The sequence below is a fragment of the Phocoena phocoena genome, chromosome 11 (genome assembly GCF_963924675.1).
Source record: "Phocoena phocoena chromosome 11, mPhoPho1.1, whole genome shotgun sequence".
NCBI classification, from domain to species: Eukaryota; Metazoa; Chordata; class Mammalia; order Artiodactyla; family Phocoenidae; genus Phocoena; species Phocoena phocoena.
Genome location: NC_089229.1, coordinates 92,733,573 through 92,755,105, shown reverse-complemented (window position 1 = coordinate 92,755,105; position 21,533 = coordinate 92,733,573). Strand labels below are relative to the sequence as shown.

The window sequence follows — 21,533 nt, the reverse complement described above, 5'->3', positions numbered from 1 at the left end:
TGGGGAAAACTTTCTAAAGGGACCTAAAGGGCAGATTAGAGGTTCTGGTCATCAGGCCCTTCTGCACTTGGCTCAGCTCCGCAACTCCAAACGCTTATACCCATACCTAATTTTTTTTTTTAACTGCTTTTCCGCGAAACCCCTCCAAGCCCGCAGGGGGCGCCCACAACACGCCACCCGGGAGAACGAGAACTACATTTCCCAGCATCCCGCGCGCCGCCGACCCACTTCCGGAGCCCGCGGACAGCATGGCGGCGTCCGAGGAGCGCGATTCACCGGCAGAGGTGGCCCAGATGGCGGTGGAGGAGGCGGAAACGAAAACATTTAAAGACCTGGTAAGTGTAGATGACGCCGGTTTCCCTTTTTCCTACTGGCGCCAGGCGCGGGCAGAGTCCGGTTGCCTTCGATACAGGCCGCTGGTGTGCAAAAAACAGCCGGGGCCTAGCTCAGGTTTCCCCCGGGGTGTCCGAAGCTCGGGTTTGGGTGGTGGGAGGGCGGCCGGTGCCCGGGAGCCCCCATTTGCCCTTTTGAATTCCACCTCGGTGTGGCACCGTTGTGTCTGTGCAGGGTGTTGTCCATGCGGCGAATCCGAATTTTGTGCATCTTGGGCTTTGGGTTCGGATGAACCGGTATTGAATTCTGACCCAGTCGCTGACTAGAGGCAAGTTATCTCGGTGCCTCAGTTTCCACATCTGTAAATTGGGGATTATGATAAGTACCGCATAGAGCTGTTTAGATTAAATGAAGTAACGCAGGCCAAGAACTTGGCTTTGGCCCCGGCGAGTGGAGAGTGATTGGTAAGTCTTAAGTTCCTGTCCCAGTTCTCAGAGTTAAGGAGAAGACTGGGTAGACTGACAACAAAAACCTTTTGAATCAAAGCGTAGGGGACGCACATATCACCAGCAAGGCGGCCCTAACAGTCATTTAATTATGTGGGAGGTGAGTGTGTGTTTTCCTTTGCTAAACTGTGTTTTTCCGAATTCTAAGGGTGTGACAGATGTGTTGTGTGAAGCTTGTGACCAGTTGGGATGGACAAAGCCAACAAAGATCCAGATTGAAGCTATTCCTTTGGCCTTACAGGGTAGGTTGAAATTAAGTGTGTGGCCTGTTTCAGATGCAGTATGAAGTTACACATATTCAATTAAATACCACTTTTGAGAGCTATTGCTTTGCATACAAGTGAAATAAAATATGGTCCCTAAAGATAAAAAGTTTGTGGCTTATTGGTTTTGTTTTTTGTTTTGCGGTACACGGGCCTCTCACCGCTGTGGCCTCTCCCGTTGCGGAGCACAGGCTCCGGACGCGCAGGCCCAGCGGCCATGGCTCACGGGCCCAGCCGCTCCGCGGCATGTGGGGTCTTCCCGGATGGGGCACGAACCTGCGTCTCCTGCATCGGCAGGTGGACTGTCAACCACTGCGCCACCAGAAAAGAGCGGCTTATTGGTTTTTGAAACAGTAATTCTCCAGTTTTACGGAGCTTACTTTCTACGAGGGGGTTTGTTGTCTTCTCCTGCTTTTCTAGCTTTTTCTTTCTCAGTTTCTTTTGGCTTTTCCCTTTGCCTTGCGGTGTTAATTCTGCCTTTATCCTTTTTTCTCACTCTAAAATGTTACTAAGATTTCTTACCCAGTCCTGAAGCTTTAATACTGTCTGCATCAGTGAGTTTCAGCCAGTGCTCATTAGAATCACCTGTGGAACTTTTAAAACACTAGCGATTTCTGGGCTCCAACGTAGACCTTCTGAATTTGAATTTCCAGGCATGGGACCTAGGCATATATAGATACAAAACTTAATAGTTCTGGGACTTCCCTGGTGGTCCAGTGGTTAAGAATCCGCCTGCCAATGCAGGGGACACGGGTTTGAGCCCTGGTCCGGGAAGATCCCACATGCCGTGGAGCAACTAAGCCCATGCACCACAACTACTTAGCCTGCACTCTAGAGCCCGTGAGCCACAACTACTGAAGCCTGTGCACCTAGAGCCCGTGCTCTGCAACAAGAGAAGCCACCACAATGAGAAGCCTGTGCACCGCAACAAAGAGTAGCCCCTGCTTGCCGCAACTAGAGAAAGCACGTACACAGCAATGAAGGCCCAGTGCAGCCAAATGTAAAAAAAAATAATAATAATAATTAATTTAAAAAAAACTTCATAGTTTATTCTAATGTGTCTTCCCCTGGGGGAGCACACATGAGCACTGGTCAGATGCTTATGGCTCCCACGTCTATATTTCTAGCCCACACTTCTTTGCTGAGCTCCAAACAAGTATGTCCAACTGGTTTTTAGATACTTTTCTCTAAGCTTACTGCAGGAATCTCAAGTTCCCTATGTCCAAAACAGAGTCCTCATTTTTCTCACCAGAACTAATTTCCCTGTAGCCCTTATCTCAGTATATGGCTTTTGAGATTCCCAAGCTAGAAACCTCTGTGTCAATCACATTTTCTTTTGTTACTTTCTTTTATTTTTTTTATTTTCTTGAAGTATAGTTGATTTACAATGTTGTGTTAATTTCTCTTTCCTTTTTTTTTTTTTGGAAGTCGCATGAAGAAAGAAAATGTATTCAATATATTTTTAACAATTTTGGGAATACGTGAACTTTACATTTATATTTGCAAAAATGTACATGGAAAATATGATGAGAACAAGTAACAGGTCAACAGTACTAACACCAGCAGAAACAATAAATTGTGTACATCACACCTATGAATTTTCTACATAAGAATGATTCCAAAGGTCTATAGAAACAAAATAACACGAGAGAGGTTATTTTGTGAATAATCATATATGTGTTGATTCAAATAAGTTAGAATTTCATGTTGTAATGCTTTGTAATGTTCCAATTCTCATACAACTTGATTTTATTATCCAATACTGCTTAGTCCTCTGGAGTCTCGGCAACAACATAGACTTTTACAGCTTGATGGTTTTTCAGTCTCTAACCAGCCACGTAACATTTAACGTCAGGCCTAGTGTTACGGAAGCAGCTCTTGAAAAACCACCTAAAGAGGGCTTGAGATCCCCAGGCAGAGCCTGGTGTTTAAGGTTGAAAGGCAGTCTGTGATAAAGTAGCAAAGTTGAGCCTTTGATTTATTTTAGATTAATTAATTAATCTGTTTATTCATTTATTTTGGTTGGGCATTGGGTTGTCTGCCTGACAGAGAGCATCCTTCCTCAGGAAATTCGACTCTTGCCCACTAAGGGAGAACAGAATAGTCGGGAAAGGCATGGATGACCTTTTTAATTTTTCTAATATGATACAGTATAACATATCTCCTCAGAGCTCTGATTACAAAGGAAAATTCCCCACTGCAGTCTGGTGTGCCATCCCATTATTCAGTTTTAGAAGCATAAAATGAGCCTCAAGGCAAGACATCAGAGAGCTCACTTAACACATATTCTCCCACGTAAAGACAAAAAAATAAATGGAAGAATGGAAGGAAGGAAGGGAGGGAGGGAGGAAGGAAGGTCTTATTGTTCCACATTGTTTTGGCTATTATCAGCTTTTGTTAGATGTTTCCTTCTTTCTCTCCAAGGTGTGTGAAACCTAGGAAGCTGTATGTGCCAGACATTTGTCAGGCAATGTGGTCCTAATTATATAGCTATTATTTAAACAAAATTCCAGTCACTGATGTTAACAGCAGGTTATCTGCCTATGGCCTAGAGATTTGGATCGATACTGTACTATCAACTTTTATTGCATATAAACGAAAATTTGAAATTCATAATTCTGTTATTTGAAATCCCATCACAGTTTACATATCTGTATCTATACATGTGATCTCATATAATCTTTATCGTATCAGTTTTACAGTAAACAATATGATCTTTCTCCCTCAAGCTTTATTGCCAACTTAATGGGAAATGCACTTATTTTGATGACCAAAAATTGCCCCCCAAAATTGGATGCAAATTTGTCCAGTGGAGTATCATATTCTGACTCTGTAGTTGACTCAAGGATTTTGATGTATTTTATTCCTACTTACTTCAACTTGATGTGCTTGATAGCTCATTTTTATGCCAGCTATCTGCAGGAAAACAAAAAGAATAGTAAAAATCATTAATCACGGCATTTTGTTGTTCATGTTCCAAACTGAGAGCAAAAGTTATGCAAATAGAGTATCTGTCCTATTTCTCTGAATATAATCAACAGTAACAATTTTAAATGCCTGTTTAAAGAATTGTAAGAAATAATTTCTTAAGTTTTATCTATGACTTTTAACATCTTTATTGGAGTATAATTGCTTTACATTGTTGTGTTAGTTGCAGATGTGTAACAAAGTGAATCAACTATATGTATACATATATCCCCATATCCCCTCCCCCTTGCGTCTCCCTCCCAACCTCCCTATCCCACCCCTCTAGGTGGTAACAAAGCATGCATGGCCTGATCTCCCTGTGCTATGCAGCTGCTTCCCACTAGCTATCTGTTTTACATTTGGTAGTGTATATATGTCAATGCCACTCTCTCACTTCATCTCAGCTTACCCTTCCCCCTCCCCGTGTCCTCAAGTCCATTCTGTACGTCTGCGTCTTTATTCCTGTCCTGTCCCTAGATTCTTCAGAACCGTTTTGTATTTTTTTTTAGATTAAATATATATGTGTTAGTATACGGTATTTGCTTTTCTCTTTCTGACTTCACTCTGTAGGACAGATTCTAGGTCCATCCACCTCACTACAAATAACTCAATTTCGTTTCTTTTTATGGCTGAGTAATATTCCATTGTATGTATGTGCCACATCTTCTTTAGCCATTCATCTGTTGATGGACACTTAGGTTACTTCCATGTTCTGGCTACTGTAAATAATGCTTCAGTGAACATTGTGGTACATGACTCTTTTTGAATTATGGTTTTCTCAGGGTATATGCCCAGTAGTGGGATTGCTGGGTCATATGGTAGTTCTAATTTTAGTTTTTTAAGGAACCTCTGTACTGTTCTCCATAGTGGCTGTATCAATTTACATTCCCACCAACAGTGCAGAAGGGTTCCCTTTTCTCCACAGCCTCTCCAGCACTTATTTTTTGTAGATGTTTTGATGATGGCCATTCTGACCGGTGTGAGGTGACACCTCATTGTAGTTTTGATTTGCATTTCTCTAATGATTAGTGATGTTGAGCATCTTTTCATGTGTTTTGTTGGCAATCTGTATACCTTCTTTGGAGAAATCTCTGTTTAGGTCTTCTGCCCATTTTTGGATTGGGTTGTTTGTTCTTTTGATATTGAGCTGCATGAGCTGCTTGTATATTTTGGAGATTAATCCTTTGTCAATTGCTTCATTTGTAAATATTTTCTCCCATTCTGAGGGGTGTCTTTTCGTCTTATTTATGGTTTCCTTTGCTGTGCAAAAGCTTTGAAGTTTCATTAGGTCCCTTTGTTTATTTTTGTTTTTATTTCCATTTCTCTAGGAGGTGGGTCAAAAAGGATCTTGCTGTCATAGAGTGTTCTGCCTGTGTTTTCCTGTAGGAATTTTATAGTGTCTGGGCGTACACTTAGGTGTTTAATCCATTTTGAGTTTATTTTTGTATATGGTGTTAGGGAGTGTTCTAATTTCATTCTTTTACACGTAGCTGTCCAGTTTGCCCAGCACCACTTATTAAAGAGGCTGTCTTTTCTCCATTGTACATTCTTGCCTCCGTTATCAAAGATGAGGTAACCATATGTACATGGGTTTATCTCTGGGCTTTCTACCCTTTTGCATTGATCTATACTTGTTTTTGTGCCAGTACCATACTGTCTTGATTACTGTAGCTTTGTGGTATAGTCTAAAGTCCGGGAGCCTGATTCCTCCAGCTCCGTTTTTCTTTCTCAGGATTTCTTTGGCTATTCGGGGTCTTCCGTGTTTCCATACAAATTGTGATTTTTTGTCCTAGTTCTGTGAAAAGTGCCATTGGTAGTTTGATAGGGATTGCACTGAATCTGTAGATTGCTTTGGGTAATATAGTCATTTTCACAATGTTGATTCTTCCAATCCAAGAATATGGTATATCTCTCCATCTGTTTGTATCACCTTTAATTTCTTTCATCAGTGTCTTATAGTTTTCTGCATACAGGTCTTTTGTCTCCTTAGGTAGGTTTATTCCTAGGTATTTTATTCTTTTTGTTGCAGTAGTGAATGGGAGTGTTTCCTTAATTTCTCTTTCACATTTTTCATCATTAGTCTGTAGGAATGCAAGAGATTTCTGTGCATTAATTTTGTATCCTGCTACTTTACCAAATTCATTGATTGTCTCTAGTAGTTTTCTGTTAGCATCTTTAGGAATCTCTATGTATAGTATCGTGTCATCTGCAAACAGTGACAGTTTTACTTCTTTTCCGATTTGGATTCCTTTTATTTATTTTTCTTCTCTGATTGCTCTGGCTAAAACTCCCAAAACTATGTTGAATAAGAGTGGTGAGAGTGGGCAACCTTGTCTTGTTCCTGATCTTAGTGGAAATGGTTTCAGTTTTTCACCATTGAGAATGATTTTTGCTGTGGGTTTGTCATATATGGCCTTTATTAAAGGGTTAGGTCCCTCTATGCCTACTTTCTGGAGAGTTTTTATCATAAATGGGTGTTGAATTTTGTCAAAAGTTTTTTCTGCATCTATTGAGATTATCATATGGTTTTATCCTTCATTTTGTTAATATGGTGTATCACATTGATTGATTTGCATATATTGAAGTATCCTTGCATTCCTGGGATAAACCCCACTTCATCATGGTGTATGATCCTTTTAATGTGTTGCTGGATTCTGTTTGCTAGTATTTTGTTGATGATTTTTGCATCTATGTATATCAGTGACATTGACCTGTAGTTTTCTTTTTTTGTAACATCTTTGTCTGGTTGTGGTATCAGGGTGATGGTGGCCTCATAGAATGAGTTTGGGAGTGTCCTCCCTCTGCTATATTTTGGAAGAGTTTGAGAAGGATAGGTGTTAGCTCTTCTCTAAATGTTTGATAGAATTCACCTGTGAATCCATCTGGTCCTGGTCTTTTGTTTGTTGGAAGATTTTTAATCACAGTTTCAATTTCAGTGGTTATGATTGGCCTGTTTATATTTTCTCTTTCTTCCTGGCTCAGTCTCAGAAAGTTGTGCTTTTCTAAGAATTTGTCCATTTCTTCCAGGTTTTCCATTTTATTGGCATATACTTGCTTGTAGTAATCTGTCATGATCCTTTGCATTTCTGCAGTGTCAGTTGTTAGTCCTCCTTTTTCATTTCTAATTCTGTGGATTTGAGTCTTCTCCCTTTTTTTCTTGATGAGTCTGGCTAATGGTTTATCAATTTTGTTTATCTTCTCAAAGAACCAGCTTTTAGTTTTATTGATATTTGCTATCATTTCCTTCATTTCTTTTTCATTTATTTCTGATCTGATCTTTATGATTTCTTTCCTTCTGCTAACTTTGGGGGGTTGTTTTGTTGTTGTTCTTCTTTCTCTAATTGCTTTAGGTGTAAGGTTAGGTTGTTTATTTGAGATTTTTCTTGTTTCTTGAGGTAGGATTGTATTGCTATAAACTTCCCTCTTAGAACTGCTTTTGCTGCATCCCATAGGTTTTGGTCTGTCATACTTTCATTGTCATTTGTTTCTAGGTATTTTTTGATTTCCTCTTTCATTTCTTCAGTGATCTCTTGGTTATTTAGTAGCATATTTTTTAGCCTCTATGTGTTTATATTTTTTACAGTTTTTTTCCTGTAATTGATATCTGGTCTCATAGCATTGTGGTCAGAAAAGATACTTGATACGATCTCAATTTTCTTAAATTTACCAAGGCTTCATTTGTGACTCAAGATATGATCTCTCCTGGAGAATGTTCCATGAGCACTTGAGAAGAAAGTGTATTCTGTTGATTTTGGGTGGAATGTCATATAAGTATCAATTAAGTCCCTCTTGTTTAGTGTTATCATTGAAAGCTTGTGTTTCCTTATTTATTTTCATTTTGGTTGATCTGTCCATTGGTGAAAGTGGGGTGTTAAAGTCCCCTACTATTGTTGTGTTATTGTCGATTTCCCCTTTTATGGCTGTTAGCATTAGCCTTATGTATTGAGGTGCTCCTATGTTGGGTGCATAAATATTTACAATTGTTATATCTTCTTGGATTGATCCCTTGATCATTATGTAGTGTCCTTGTTTGTCTCTTATAATAGTCTTTATTTTAAAGACTATTTTGTCTGATATGAGAATTGCTACTCCAGCTTTCTTTTGATTTCCATTTGCATGGAATATGTTTTTCCATCCCCTCATTTTCAGTCTGTATGTGTCCCTAAGTCTGAAGTGGGTCTCTTGTAGACAGCATATATACGGGTCTTGTTTTTGTATCCATTCAGCCAGTCTGTATCTTTTGGTTGGAGCATTTAATCCATTTACATTTAAGGTAATTATCAGTATGTATGTTCCTATTACCATTTTCTTAATTGTTCTGGGTTTGTTATTGTAGGTCTTTTCCTTCTCTTGTGTTTCCTGCCTAGAGAAGTTCCTTTAGCATTTGCTGTAAAGCTGGTTTCTTGGTGCTCAGTTCTCTTTAACTTTTGCTTGAATATAAAGCTTTTGATTTCTCCATCGAATCTGAATGAGATCCTTGCTGGGTAGAGTAACGTTGGTTGTAGGTTTTTCCCTTTCATCACTTTAAATATGTCCTGCCACTCCCTTCTGGCTTGCAGAGTTTCTGCTGAAAGATCAGCTGTTAACCTTATGGGGATTCCCTTGTATGTTATTTGTTGCTTTTCCCTTGCTGCTTTTAATATTTTTTCTTTGTATTTAATTTTTGATAGTTTGATTAATATGTGTCTTGGTGAATTTCTCCTTGGATTTATCCTATATGGGACTCTCTGCTTCCTGGACTTGATTGACTATTTCCTTTCGCATGTTCAGGAAGTTTTCAACTATAATCTCTTCAAATATTTTCTCAGTCCCTTCCTTTTTCTGTTCTTCTACTGGGAACCCTATTATTTGAATGTTGGTGCGTTTAATATTGTTCCAGAGGTCTCTGAGTCTGTCCTCAATTCTTTTCATTCTTTATTCTGCTCTGCGGTAGTTATTTCCACCGTTTTATTTTCCAGGTCACTTATCGGTTCTTCTGCCTCAGTTATTCTGCTATTGATTCCTTCTAGAGAATTTTTAATTTCATTCATTGTGTTCATCATTGTTTGTTTTCTCTTTAGTTCTTCTACATCTTTGTTAAATGTTTCTTTTATTTTCTCTATTGTATTTCCAAGATTTTGGATCATTTTTACTGTCATTACTCTAATTCTTTTTCAGGTAGACTGCCTATTTCCTCTTCATGTGTTTGGTCTGGTGGGTTTTTATCTTGCTCCTGCATCTGCTGTGTGTTTCTCTGTCTTCTCATTTTGCTTAGCTTACTGTGTTTGGGCTGTAGGTTCATAGTTCCTGTTGTTTTTGGCATCTAACCCCAGTGGGTGAGGTTGGTTCACTGGGTTGTGTAGGCTTCCTGGTGGAGGGGACTGGTGCCTGTGTTCTGGTGGATGAGGGTGGATCTTGTCTTTCTGGTGGGCAGGTCCGCATCCGGTGGTGTGTTTTGGGGTGTCTGTGAACTTATGATTTTAGGAAGCCTCTCTGCTAATGGGTGGGGTTGTGTTCCTGTCTTGCTAGTTGTTTGGCATAGGGTGTCCAGCACTGGAGCTTGCTGGTCGTTGAGTGGAGCTGCGTCTTAGCGTTGAGACGGAGATCTCTAGGAGAGCTCTCATCGATTGGTATTACGTGGAGCTGGGAGGTCTCTGGGGTTCCAGTGTCCTGAACTCGGCCCTCCCACCTCAGAGGCTCAGGCCTGACACCCAGCCAGAGCACCAAGACCCTGTCAGCCACTTGGCTCAACTTGGTACGAGGGATGCTTGCCAGTGAATTAAGGTGCGAAAAAGACATAAGGCATAAATACCAAAGGTGTTGCCTGCGGTGCCAACTCTGGTTCCACGGACCTCTTTCCGTACTTTGTAATTCTCACTTCGGCTGGCCTCCATTCAGACCACCATCGTAGGTCCCCTGGTGCCCTAACTGAGCTCTCATTTTCCTGTGTGTTCCCCATTCTGCACTTTAGTTCATTTTAAGTTGTAGGGAAGAGAGTCATACTCAGGTTACCTCAGGGAAAGGGGGTTATTCTCTAGGTGAGGAAGCCTCAGCAGTCAACTGTGGAAGTCGTTACTGGACAGGAAGGCCTCCCACTGGGTGCTGTCCTCGTGCTCAGCTACCTTGGGAGCTGCAGCATAGAGGCGGTGGTCTTGGCTTCGAAACTGATTGCCAAATCTTCTCAGTTATGGCTTGATGGGTGATAACAAACCATGGGGACCCATTCTTAAGGTATTACTTCTGGCATTCTTCCCTCAGAAGGAGCAGTGTAAATGGCTGGACTGTTAAGCTCCTTGGGTCCTTCTTATGCCATCAGGCCTGGGGTTTATCTTCTTAATGAATAACATTCCCTGCTTAAAATCCTTCAGTTCCTCTCTCTTACAGGAAGATGTCAAAACTCCTTAGCATGGCTGTGGGTTTCCTTATTCTTCTCCCTTTCCCCCTTGACTTCTGTGTTCTGGCCACGTTGTACTTCTCCCTCTCTGAACTCATGCTGTGTTCTTTTTTTAAAATTAATTTATTTATTTTTGGCTGCATTGGGTCTTCGTTGTTGTGCGCGGGCTTTCTCTAGTTGTGGAGAGCGGGGGCTACTCTTCGTTGCAGTGTGCAGGCTTCACATTGCAGTGGCTTCTCTTGTTGCGGAGCTTGGGCTCTAGAGCACAGGCTCAGTAGTTGTGGCTCACAGGCTCTAGAGCGCAAGCTCAGTAGTTGTGGTGCACGGGCTTAGTTGCTCTATGGCATTTGGGATCTTCCCGGACCAGGGCTTGAACCTGTGTCCCCTGCATTGGCAGGCGGATTCTTGACCACTGTGCCACCAGGGAAGTCCCATGCTGTGTTCTTTAAAGCATCTTTCCTCATAAGGGACTGCCCTTCCTTTCCTTCTTCGCTTACTTCCAGATTTAATTTACTCATCACCTCTGTTAACCTTCCCTGACGCTTCCTGGCAGTAGGTTGCTCATTCCGTTTTGTTCTCACTGTACCCTGTAGGGACCTATCATATTAGAACATATTTGTGTATTTCACCCCTGGATTTTGAGCTAATTTAAGATAGAGACCGTGTCTTCTGTCTCATCAACCTCCCCCTCCCCTGAATTCATCAAATATTTATTCGTGGTCTACTTTGTGCCAGCATTGGGTCCTTGTGGAATAATGTGGAAATGGTGCAGAGAGCATTTCTTTGCTATTAGGTGTTTTCTTTGTCTTCTAGGTCGTGATATTATTGGGCTGGCGGAAACCGGCTCTGGGAAGACAGGGGCCTTTGCTCTGCCCATTCTGAATGTGCTGCTGGAGACGCCCCAGCGTTTGTTTGCCTTAGTTCTCACCCCCACTCGGGAGCTAGCCTTTCAGATCTCAGAGCAGTTTGAAGCCCTGGGGTCTTCTATTGGGGTGCAATGTGGTAAGTGTCGAGAGGAAAGGAATCTTCAGAATTTCTTCACAGGTTGAGAATGAGTGTGAAAGGAGAATGGAAGGAAGTGTCGTTAACATAAGTTCATTGACCTAAAGGGCTGATTTGGTATTTTAGCTTCGGGGAAAGTTGTAAGGGAAGAAAAATGAAAGTAGAAATGTGTCATTGGCTTTACAGTGAACTATGGAAAAAAATTAAGGATCTCTTTTCAATATTCTTTTTCTTTCTGTAGCTGTGATTGTAGGTGGAATTGATTCAATGTCTCAATCTCTGGCCCTGGCCAAAAAGCCTCATATAGTAATAGGTGAGTAATGACAATGGTAGAAGACACTGGTGATGATGAATTGGAGAAAATCTGCTGATATTGGGTGCAACTTCTTTGTGCGGAAAGAGTTCAAAGAATGGATTTAATTTTTTTTAATTTCTGAAATTCTGGTTGGGAGGGGGTGGTCGCTTTCTTTCTGTCCTTTTTCTTAAACATTGCCCTCTCTCCTCAACTTTTCTTGTTAGCAACTCCTGGTCGACTAATTGACCACTTGGAAAATACAAAAGGTTTCAACTTAAGAGCTCTCAAGTACTTGGTCATGGATGAAGCGGACCGAATATTGAATATGGATTTTGAGACAGAGGTGAGCTCAACTTTCCTCTTCCTAGAGCATCTCAAAATCTGTTCAAAATCTGGTTCCTTGCATACCTGCTTTTGTGGAGCACTTAACCATTGTTGGTTAATTTAGCGTCTCTGCTGCTTTTTTCATTCTTGATGCTCTTTACACTGTCCGCCTCAGCATCCTCTTTATTTATTTTTTTTCTTTTTTATTGAAGGATAGTTGGTTTATATTATTTTTAGGTGCAGTATAGTGATGCAGTATTTCTGTAGATGATACTCCATTTAAAATTATTACAGATCCCTGTGCTTGTTGCTCTTAAATTAAATTTAATTAAATTTAATTAATTTTTTACTGAAGTATAGTTAATTTACAATGTTGTGTTTCTGGTGTACAGCAAAGTGACTCAGTTATACATACATATATAAATATGTGTATATATATACATATATGTATGTGTGTATATACATATACCTACACAAACTCCTAATTTATCCTTCCCTCTTTTCCCCTTTGGTAACCATAAGTTTGTTCTCTGTGTCTGTGAATGTGTTTCTGTTTTGTAAGTAAGTTCATTTGTATCATATTTTAGATTCCACATATAAGTGACATTATGTGATATTTGTCTTTGTCTGACTTCACTTAGTATGATAATCTCTGGGTCCATCCATGTGGCTGCAGACGGCATCATTTCATTCTTTATGAAGGCTGAGTAGTATTCCATTCTGTATATATACCACATCTTCTTTATCTGTTCATCTGTTGATGGACGTTTAGGTTGCTTCCATCTCTTGGGTATTGTAAATAGTCTCAGCATCCTCTTTCAAATATAGTCTGACTTGGGGGGTGAGGGATAAATTAGGAATATGGGATTAACATACACACACTACTATATATAAAATAGATAAACAGCAAGGACCTACTGTATAGCACAGGGAGCTATATTCAATATCTTGTAATAACCTATAATGGAAAAGAATCTGAAAAAGTGTAAATATGTATGTATGTGTAACTGAATCACTTTGCTGTACACCTGAAACACTGTAAATCAACTATACTTCAATTTAAAAAGACAGTTGGGCAAAAAACATGTATATATACATACATACATACATACATACATACATACAGACTGACTTTGATTTCAGAGATGAGAAATACCAAAACCAGATTTTCTTTTTCCATTTCATTTGATTTCAGCCTCTTCCATCTTTTCTTTGATGACCCATTCATCATAGCTTATTTAGTTGATTAATGCTTATTCTTTACTTTTCTCTTAGATTAGCTCTGCTCTGCTGATTTAAATGGTGCTTTTCTCTGACTGGCATTATTTTTTGGTAGCATCTGGTATGGTATCAAGTAGTAAATAGTCAGTTTTAGCTGAACTGAATCAAAGTTTTGAGTCCCCAAATCCCCACAGTGATGTATTTAGTTTCTTACCCCTCATCTCCTTCACAAGCAGCATTTGCAGGTGTCCAGTCTAAATGTTATGTTGGTACCGTTGTTCTTTCTGCCTTTTAGGTTGACAAGATCCTTAAAGTGATTCCCCGAGATCGGAAAACATTTCTCTTCTCTGCTACGATGACCAAGAAGGTGAACTTTTCTAGGACTTCTCTTTTCTTCTTTATAAGAATTGATAAACAGAAACAGTCACAGTGACAATAATAAACACAGAGTATTTAGGAATCAGTGCACTATTCTAGGTTTTCTTTCTTCAGGTGCAAAAACTGCAGCGAGCAGCGCTGAAGAATCCTGTGAAATGTGCTGTTTCCTCTAAATACCAGACGGTTGAAAAGTTACAGCAATATTATCTTTTTATTCCTTCTAAGTTCAAGGTAAAGTGTTTGCTTTGATCATTCCTGCCTCTCCCTCTCCTTCTTCACCAAGACATCTGAAAATGTGTCAACTCCTGATTAGCTAAGAGCTGTGCTACAGATTGGAGTCCTTTCTATTTGTTTTAGAGCTCATGCCGTGCTTTATTTTATCACTGATAAAGTCAAACATTCCGGGAATTCACAACATATTAAACCACAGTAATGAAGTCATGATACACTCCCTTTCTAACCCCATCCTTGAGGTAGTTTTTCTTTTGCCTGCTTATTATGTGGCTTTTTTATGGACAGAGGACCCTAGTTTTGTGCTTTGATGTCAGGACTTTGCGTGCTTGCTGAGTACAGATCTCCTTGTGCTCGGCTTCAGGCTGTGTGTGAAACTCATGGTTCACAGAGATGATAATGATAATGCCAGTTAAGGAGTGCAAAGCTGGCGGCTGGGGGTCTGGATAACTGAGAAGCAGCTATGGGCTTAGTCTTTTACGTAATTTATATGCCCAGGACGCCAACCTTCTTCCAGGTTCAGTTACATATATTATTTTGGCTTTGTGACTTAGGATACCTACCTGGTTTATATTCTAAATGAATTGGCTGGAAACTCCTTTATGATATTCTGCACCACCTGTAACAATACTCAGAGGACAGCTTTGCTACTCCGAAATCTTGGATTCACTGCCATTCCCCTCCATGGACAGATGAGTCAGGTAACTATTCTTTGGAATCATTAGTGGGGAACTGGGGCATGAGAAAGCTAACTCTTGTAGCAGGAGATTTCTGCAGTAGCAACACATGACATTAATGCCTCTTCCCATAGTTGCCCTGATTTTATGGGCATTAAAGTGTTGCTTTGGATGCTACTTCCTCCTTTGAGGATAGCAAGAGGCTCAAATTAAAATATTCCACAGGTAGTTGTCTGGGATGGAAGCTATTGAGTTGATTTATTCAGCCCTCATGGTAATAGTGACTCTCGTCTCTAAAGACTTTCAGTAAATTAGTTCTCAATTATCTTTCTGTTATGTTTAACAAACTCTGTTTCATGTTAGTACTTTCTAGCTTTAGTCTTAAATATCTTTTTATTTCTTCCATGTTTCCTTTTGACCTGTGAAGCCTAGTTCAGACTAAGGGGGAAACATCCTTTTAAAAATTTCTCTCTTGGTTCTTGTATTTATTTAGTATGTCTAGTTTGTATGTCTTGGATTCCAAGTTTTTCAAGATTAAAATTCTTTCAAGATGATTAAAATTTCTTCTTTTCATCGTCTCAGAGCAAGCGCCTAGGATCCCTTAATAAATTTAAGGCAAAAGCTCGTTCCATTCTTTTAGCAACTGATGTTGCAAGCCGTGGTTTGGACATACCTCATGTGGATGTAGTTGTTAACTTTGACATTCCCACCCATTCCAAGGTGAGTCCTGTTGCTGACCTGACTTTCTAGCCCCAAAGTGCTTTTCTTTTCTCTTTTCTTTTCTTTTCCCCTTCTCTTCCCTTTCTTTCCTTTCTTGTCCTTTCTTTCACTTCCTCCTTTCCTCCCTCCCTCCGTCCCTCCCTCCCTCCCTTCCTCTTTCTCTCTCTCTCCCCCACCTCCTCCTTCCTCCTTTTCTTTTCTTTTTTTAAAAATTGAGATGTAATTGACATATAACATTATATTAGTTTCAGGTGTAAAATGTAATGATTTAATATTCGTATATATTGCAGATTGGTCATAGTAAGTCTAGTTAACATCCGTCACCATTCATAATTACGCATTTCTTTTCTTATGATGAGAATTTTCCCTTAGCATTTTCCCTTAGCAACTTTTAAATATGCAGTACAGTATTATTAACTCGAGTCAGCATGTTGTACATTACATCCCCATGACTTATTTATTTCATAACTGAAATTTGTACCTTTTGCCTCCTTCACCCATTTCACACACACCCATCCCTGCCTCTGGCAACCACCAAATCTGTTCTCTGTATCTGTGAGCTCAGTTTTTTTTGTTTGTGTTTTAGATTCCACATATAAGTGAGATCTCAGTATTTGTCTCTGTCTAACTTATTTCACTTAGCTGAATACCCTCAAGGTCTATCCATGTTGTCACAAATAGAAAGATGTCATTCTTTTTTTATGGCCGAATACTATTCCATCGTATCCAAAGTGTATTTCTTAATGGAATGTTTTCTGTCTTTCCTTAGTTACAGTCTTGGAGTTTTTTTGGTGTGTGTGTGTGTCCTTGATTAGTTAAGTGTCAAAAATAGGGAAAGCCCTAGATCTTTGCATTCTCCTCATCTTGCACATGCCTGTGGATCTGATATTACTGAATGTGAGTGAAGGAGCCCAGGAGAGGGGTTAGAGGCTCACCGTCGGAGGCGTAGACGCACTGCGTGCTCACCTCTGTCGGCCTGTCTGAAGAGAGATGGCAGCCTGTGGTCCTCAGCGTGTCCCAGGGTTTCTCAGCCTCAGCACTGTTAACACCTTGGTCTGGGAATTCTTCATTGCGGGGCTGTCCTTTGTATTGTAGGATGCTTAGCAGAATTCCTGGCTTCTACTCACAGGTGACATTGTGACAACCAGATATACTTCCAGACATTTCCAAATGCCCGCTGGGGAGGATGAAACTGACCCCAGTTGTGAACAACTAGTGTGTCTCGACTTCGTATTAAACCGCTGTAGACAGGGTCCTGTCTCATGATTTTCACAGTAACTCTGTGTGAGTTTGGCCATGTATTTGTGTCCCTGTTTTATAGATGCAAACCAGGGTTCAGAGAAGTTCTGGACTTGCAGACAGTTGTGTCGCTGGTCGGTGGGAAAAGCAGATCTGTGACCCAGGTCTGCCTCTAGATCTAGTGCCATTTTCCTCTGCCTGTGCTATGTCCGTGGAGATTTGCTTTGTAGATTTGTCTTTATATAAAAGAAAGGAAAAAGGGGGTCAGTTTTGTGCTGTGAGGAGAATAAGAAAAGCGAAGTAGATTTATCTCTGTAACAGATTGCCAGTTCATCTCTCCACGTTCCAACACAAATCTGTTTTCTTTCAAAGGTTTGCAGGAAGAATTTACATACAGTTTTTAATTCATCTTCCAGCTAACTCAAAGTTACTTACCGTTTTCGTTTCAGGATTACATCCATCGAGTAGGTCGAACAGCTCGAGCAGGGCGCTCTGGGAAGTCTATTACTTTTGTCACACAGTAAGTGACCTGACTTTGGGGCAGAGCAATGTAGAGAAAAGAGCAGAACTGTGGGGCAGACAGACTTGCAACCTGACTTCACCACGTACTGTAACAGTCACTTAACCTCCCTCATCCCGCCTTCATTGTTTGTAAAATAGAAATAATAATACCGATCTAGCAGGGTTTTAATGAAGACTGGAGCTGTATATGTAAAGAGCATATACTATACTACATATGTGTAGTATAGTACTTGGCATATAGAAGCACACACACAAAAAACCCTGTTATTTCTTTTAAATGCTGGAGCCAGAGAACAGTGACCATTCCCTCAACTCACAGTATTACAATAACTATTTCTGATTTTGTTTTCTAGGGAATAAATTGTTATGTACCCAGGGCTTTTCTGGGAGTAAGGGGTATGTTGGGTGGTTTTCTGCTGGGCTGTGCACAGAAGATTGCATTTAGTTAGTATTCTGAAAAGGAATAGGTTCTGAAAAGGAATAGGTTCGATATTGTTGAAAACTGTGGCCCCTGTTGCATCATAGTTTTGGAATGGACAGACATGCATTGTCAGCCAGCCAGAGCCATGGCAATTTTCCTTTTTCAGATACGACGTGGAACTCTTCCAGCGCATAGAACACTTAATTGGGAAGAAATTGCCTGTCTTTCCAACCCAGGATGACGAGGTTATGATGCTGACAGAACGTGTGTCTGAGGCCCAAAGATTTGCCCGAATGGTATGCAATGCATTTTCTCACCAGCAAATGAAATTAACTTACATGCAAGACACTTTATTGTGTTAATCTTCAACTTGGAATATTTGATTCCAAATTTAAGATGAGCATACTAAAGTGCAGATGTAGGTAGTTTGCTTTCGACTGTACGACTAAATGGTTGAATCAGGGTTTGGACTCGGTCTGACCACAGTGACCACATTCCCAGCCACTGTTCATGTTTCACATGAGGCAAAAAAAACCTTTGGACTTGAGATCAGATCAGGAGGTGCAGCTGTGAACTGTGAGCTTGGACACGGTGTCTAACCTCTCAGAATCAGTTCCTCATTTGTAGATTGGGAATAAATAGTTACCTTGAATACAGGGTTTTATGAGCATCGATCAAGCTGATGTAAACAGCGTAGTTACTGATAGTAGCGGTGGCGGTAGGAGTGGCGATGAGAAGGTTCTAAAGGAGCCCCTTGCAAGTGCCGTCTGCTCTCTGGGGTGCTGGTCTGAGGGGTGAAGAAACTTCGCCCGTGGGGTGCTTTCTGAGTAGCTGAGGTGTGGACTTGCTTTTGTTTTTCTCCCCACATGGAATTCTTTGTTTGGTATTTTTGTTTATAAAAATATTACATGTACATTGGGAAACATTTTTAGAAAATACACAAAGGATTAAAATAGTAAGTGAAACACGTAAGCCACCCCCCGCCGAAATCCATTGATAACAGTTGGCTGTTTTTCTTTCCTTAGCCATAATTAGACTTTATCTAATTGTATATGACTTTATCTAAATGTATATCATTTTTCTATTTGAACTAGCAGAGAATCATGCGATCACTTCTTTTTTTTTTTTTTTTCACATTTTAAACTTTATTCAAAAAATGTCATCTAGGCTGTGTCTTAGCCCTGAATCGATTCAGTTACCAAACTTTCCTAAACACCAGTGGCAGGAGTAATCTCTTGGAGTTGTTGCAAGGTCCTTAACTGCCTTCTGACTCGTCAAGGGAAACCAAATTGGGTCTTCTAGACTTTGCATTAGGTATATTTTATTACTTTCCAATGTTTTGAAAATTGGTAATCTGAGGGGAGAGAATTAAGTTTTTTAAAAATAGCACTGCTTGCAAGTTTAGAAACTGATATCTTAGACACTAGCATCTTAGAATTCTCATGGGATCATTTCTTAATGGCTACAGAGAATTCTGTCATGAATATATAATGTGATTTACATTGATGTGTGTTTATGCTTTTCCCGGTCTTTTGTATTTTAACTAGAACTCTGTTGAACATCCTGATACGTACAGCTTTGCACACTTGTCTTGTTTCCTTAGAATAAATTCCTAGAAGTAGAATCAATTGTTGGGTGGAGGAGAATACACAGTTAAAATTCGAATTCATACATAATGTCAAACTGCCCCCCTAGAAAAGCTAAAGCACTTTTACACGATGAGCGACAGTGTATGTGACTGTCCGCACACCTGACCAGGTCTAGGTATTACCATTCTCTTAAACCTTTGCCAGAATAATAATAATAGCTTATTGTTTTAATCTTCCTGTCTTTGATTACTAATAAGATTAACATTTTTGTATCTTGGGATTTTGGTCTTATTCCTTTGCTAATGTGAGGTGTTAGGGAGTTACTTAGTGTTTGATTTTAAGGAGCAGAGACTAGGATGTGTCACTGTCAGTGACAGCCATTCATTTTCAATCCCGTCCTTTCTGTTTCTTGCAGGAGTTAAGGGAGCATGGAGAGAAGAAGAAGCGCTCGTGGGAGGCTGCTGGGGACGGTGACGATAGGGAGGGTGCAATCGGTGTCAGGAACAAGGTGGCTGGAGGAAAAATGAAGAAACGGAAAGGCCATTAATCTCTTTTATAAAGACTTGACTTCTGCTTTCTGTTCTGTAAAGAGGATTGAAGGAGAGAATGGGACCTCTCCCTCCAGAGTGCTGCAGGCCGAAATCCATCAGAATTGTGTCCAGAATCTGCCCAGCTCACTCAGTGCTCATCCCCCTTTCCGTGTGTTAGAACATCGTTGCCTGCAGAATATTTTTGAAGTGCTGATGTCAAGATTCGGACTGTTCTTCAGCTTTGGTTCCTTGCTCCTGACGCTAGTAAGATATGTTCTCCTATCCCTTCACACAGACGTGTGCTTTTTTCAGCTGCAAGTCAAGGACTGGGCTAATGAAGCCCTTGACCTGTGATTGTAAAGGAAAGGAGCTTCTAGATCTAAAAACAGTGATGCTTCCGCAGTCTCAGCTTGTGTTTCGTGAGACCAAATGGGAAATAATAAATATTATTAAAAAAAAATTGAAACTCCTTGAGGACCTTTTTGGGTTACAGACTTTATAGATTTAGTAAGATCTTCCTAATAGGTAAGAAACTGACAGTGGTGATTCCATGGCAGATTCATTGGTTGTCCTTAATTTGAGGTAACCATTATTTATGACTTTAAAAAAATCAGCAAAGAAACAAGAGGATGGATGGCTTTGAAAGGGAAGTCCTGCTTGAAAGGAGGTTGTGTTTCTCTTGGGGATGGAGCAGAATCTCTTAGATCCCTGAATAGATTCGCATCCCTGGATTAAAATCCTCTGTGGGGGGCTTCCCTGGTGGCACAGTGGTTAAGAATCCGCCTGCCAATGCAGGGGATACGGGTTCGAGCCCTGGTCCAGGAAGATCCCACGTGCCGCGGAGCAACTAAGCCCGTGCACCACAACTACTGAGCCTGTGCTCTAGAGCCCGCGAGCCACAACTACTGAGCCCACGTGCCACAACTACTGAAGCCCACGCGCCTAGAGCCCGTGCTCTGCAACAAGAAAAGCCACTGCAATGAGAAGCCTGCGCACCACAACACAGAGTAGCCCCCGCTCGCTGCAACTAGAGAAAGCCCGCATGCAGCAATGAAGACCCAACACAGCCAAAAATAAATAAATTTAAAAAATATATTCTCTGTGGGAGTCAAGTGTGGATGTTGATTGCAGGAAGATCTTTATAAAAATAGGGGGTGGGGTGCCTACCTCTGGGGGGCTACTTCTTCATTTGTTTCCTGATGGGACTCTCCAGAGTGGGTTAGCTAATAGCAACTCTCTCTCCCTCTGGGCTGGTGGGTAAAAGCCAGTGGATGGGTGCTGTTTCAGCTCAGTGGAAGACTTCAGAAGCAAGCTGAATGTGAATCGGGTTATGGGTGGTGGGTAAGAAGGGATTGGAATTACCCTGAAGGAGTCTGAACTTTCTAAATGGACAGGATCTCTAATTTAGGGTCTGTGGACCACTGAGGTAGATGCATATTTCTGGGGAGACTAAAAAGGTTAAAAACCTCTTCTAAAGCTTATCTGTTGTTTCTGAAGTATTCTGCTTTGCTAGGATGGGAAGATAGGACTCTAAGGGGAGAAAGGTGGATGATGTGTCTTCGGGCATATTAGTAGGCCCAGACCATAAACTAGAGTCCCAAGCAGAACAGGTAAAATGCCATTGTGAAGGGCAGGAGGCACAGAAATAACTGAATGCGATCTAGTAGTAAATGAGGGCAAAGCTGCTGGTTTGTATCACTAATCTGAACTGTTCTCATGCTCCCTGTATGCAAAGGCAAGATTGCAGAAGTCTTGAGGCTGAAACCCTAATCGAGGTGTGTATGAGTTTCCTGGGGCTGCTGAAACAAAGTACCAGAAACCCGGGGGCTTAAAACAGCAATTAGTTGGATCACAGTTCTGGAGTCTAGATGTCCAAGACCAAGTTATCAGCAGGGTTCCATCTGAAACGTCTCGGGAAGGGTCTGTCCTTGCTGCCTCCTAG

General features: G+C 40.8%; 1 protein-coding gene across 1 annotated transcript; it reads left to right on the top strand.

Moving 5' to 3' along the window:
• Positions 1 to 232: 232 nt before the first annotated feature.
• DDX47 (DEAD-box helicase 47) lies at positions 233 to 20,043 on the top strand. Its single transcript, XM_065886928.1, has 12 exons — positions 233 to 335; positions 988 to 1,081; positions 11,256 to 11,444; positions 11,686 to 11,757; positions 11,964 to 12,082; positions 13,580 to 13,651; positions 13,777 to 13,893; positions 14,448 to 14,594; positions 15,153 to 15,290; positions 16,979 to 17,049; positions 17,639 to 17,768; positions 19,477 to 20,043. Exons 1-12 carry the CDS (start codon positions 249 to 251, stop codon positions 19,606 to 19,608), a joined length of 1,368 nt encoding a protein of 455 aa, XP_065743000.1. The 5' UTR covers positions 233 to 248; the 3' UTR covers positions 19,609 to 20,043.
• The last annotated feature ends 1,490 nt before the right edge of the window (positions 20,044 to 21,533 follow it).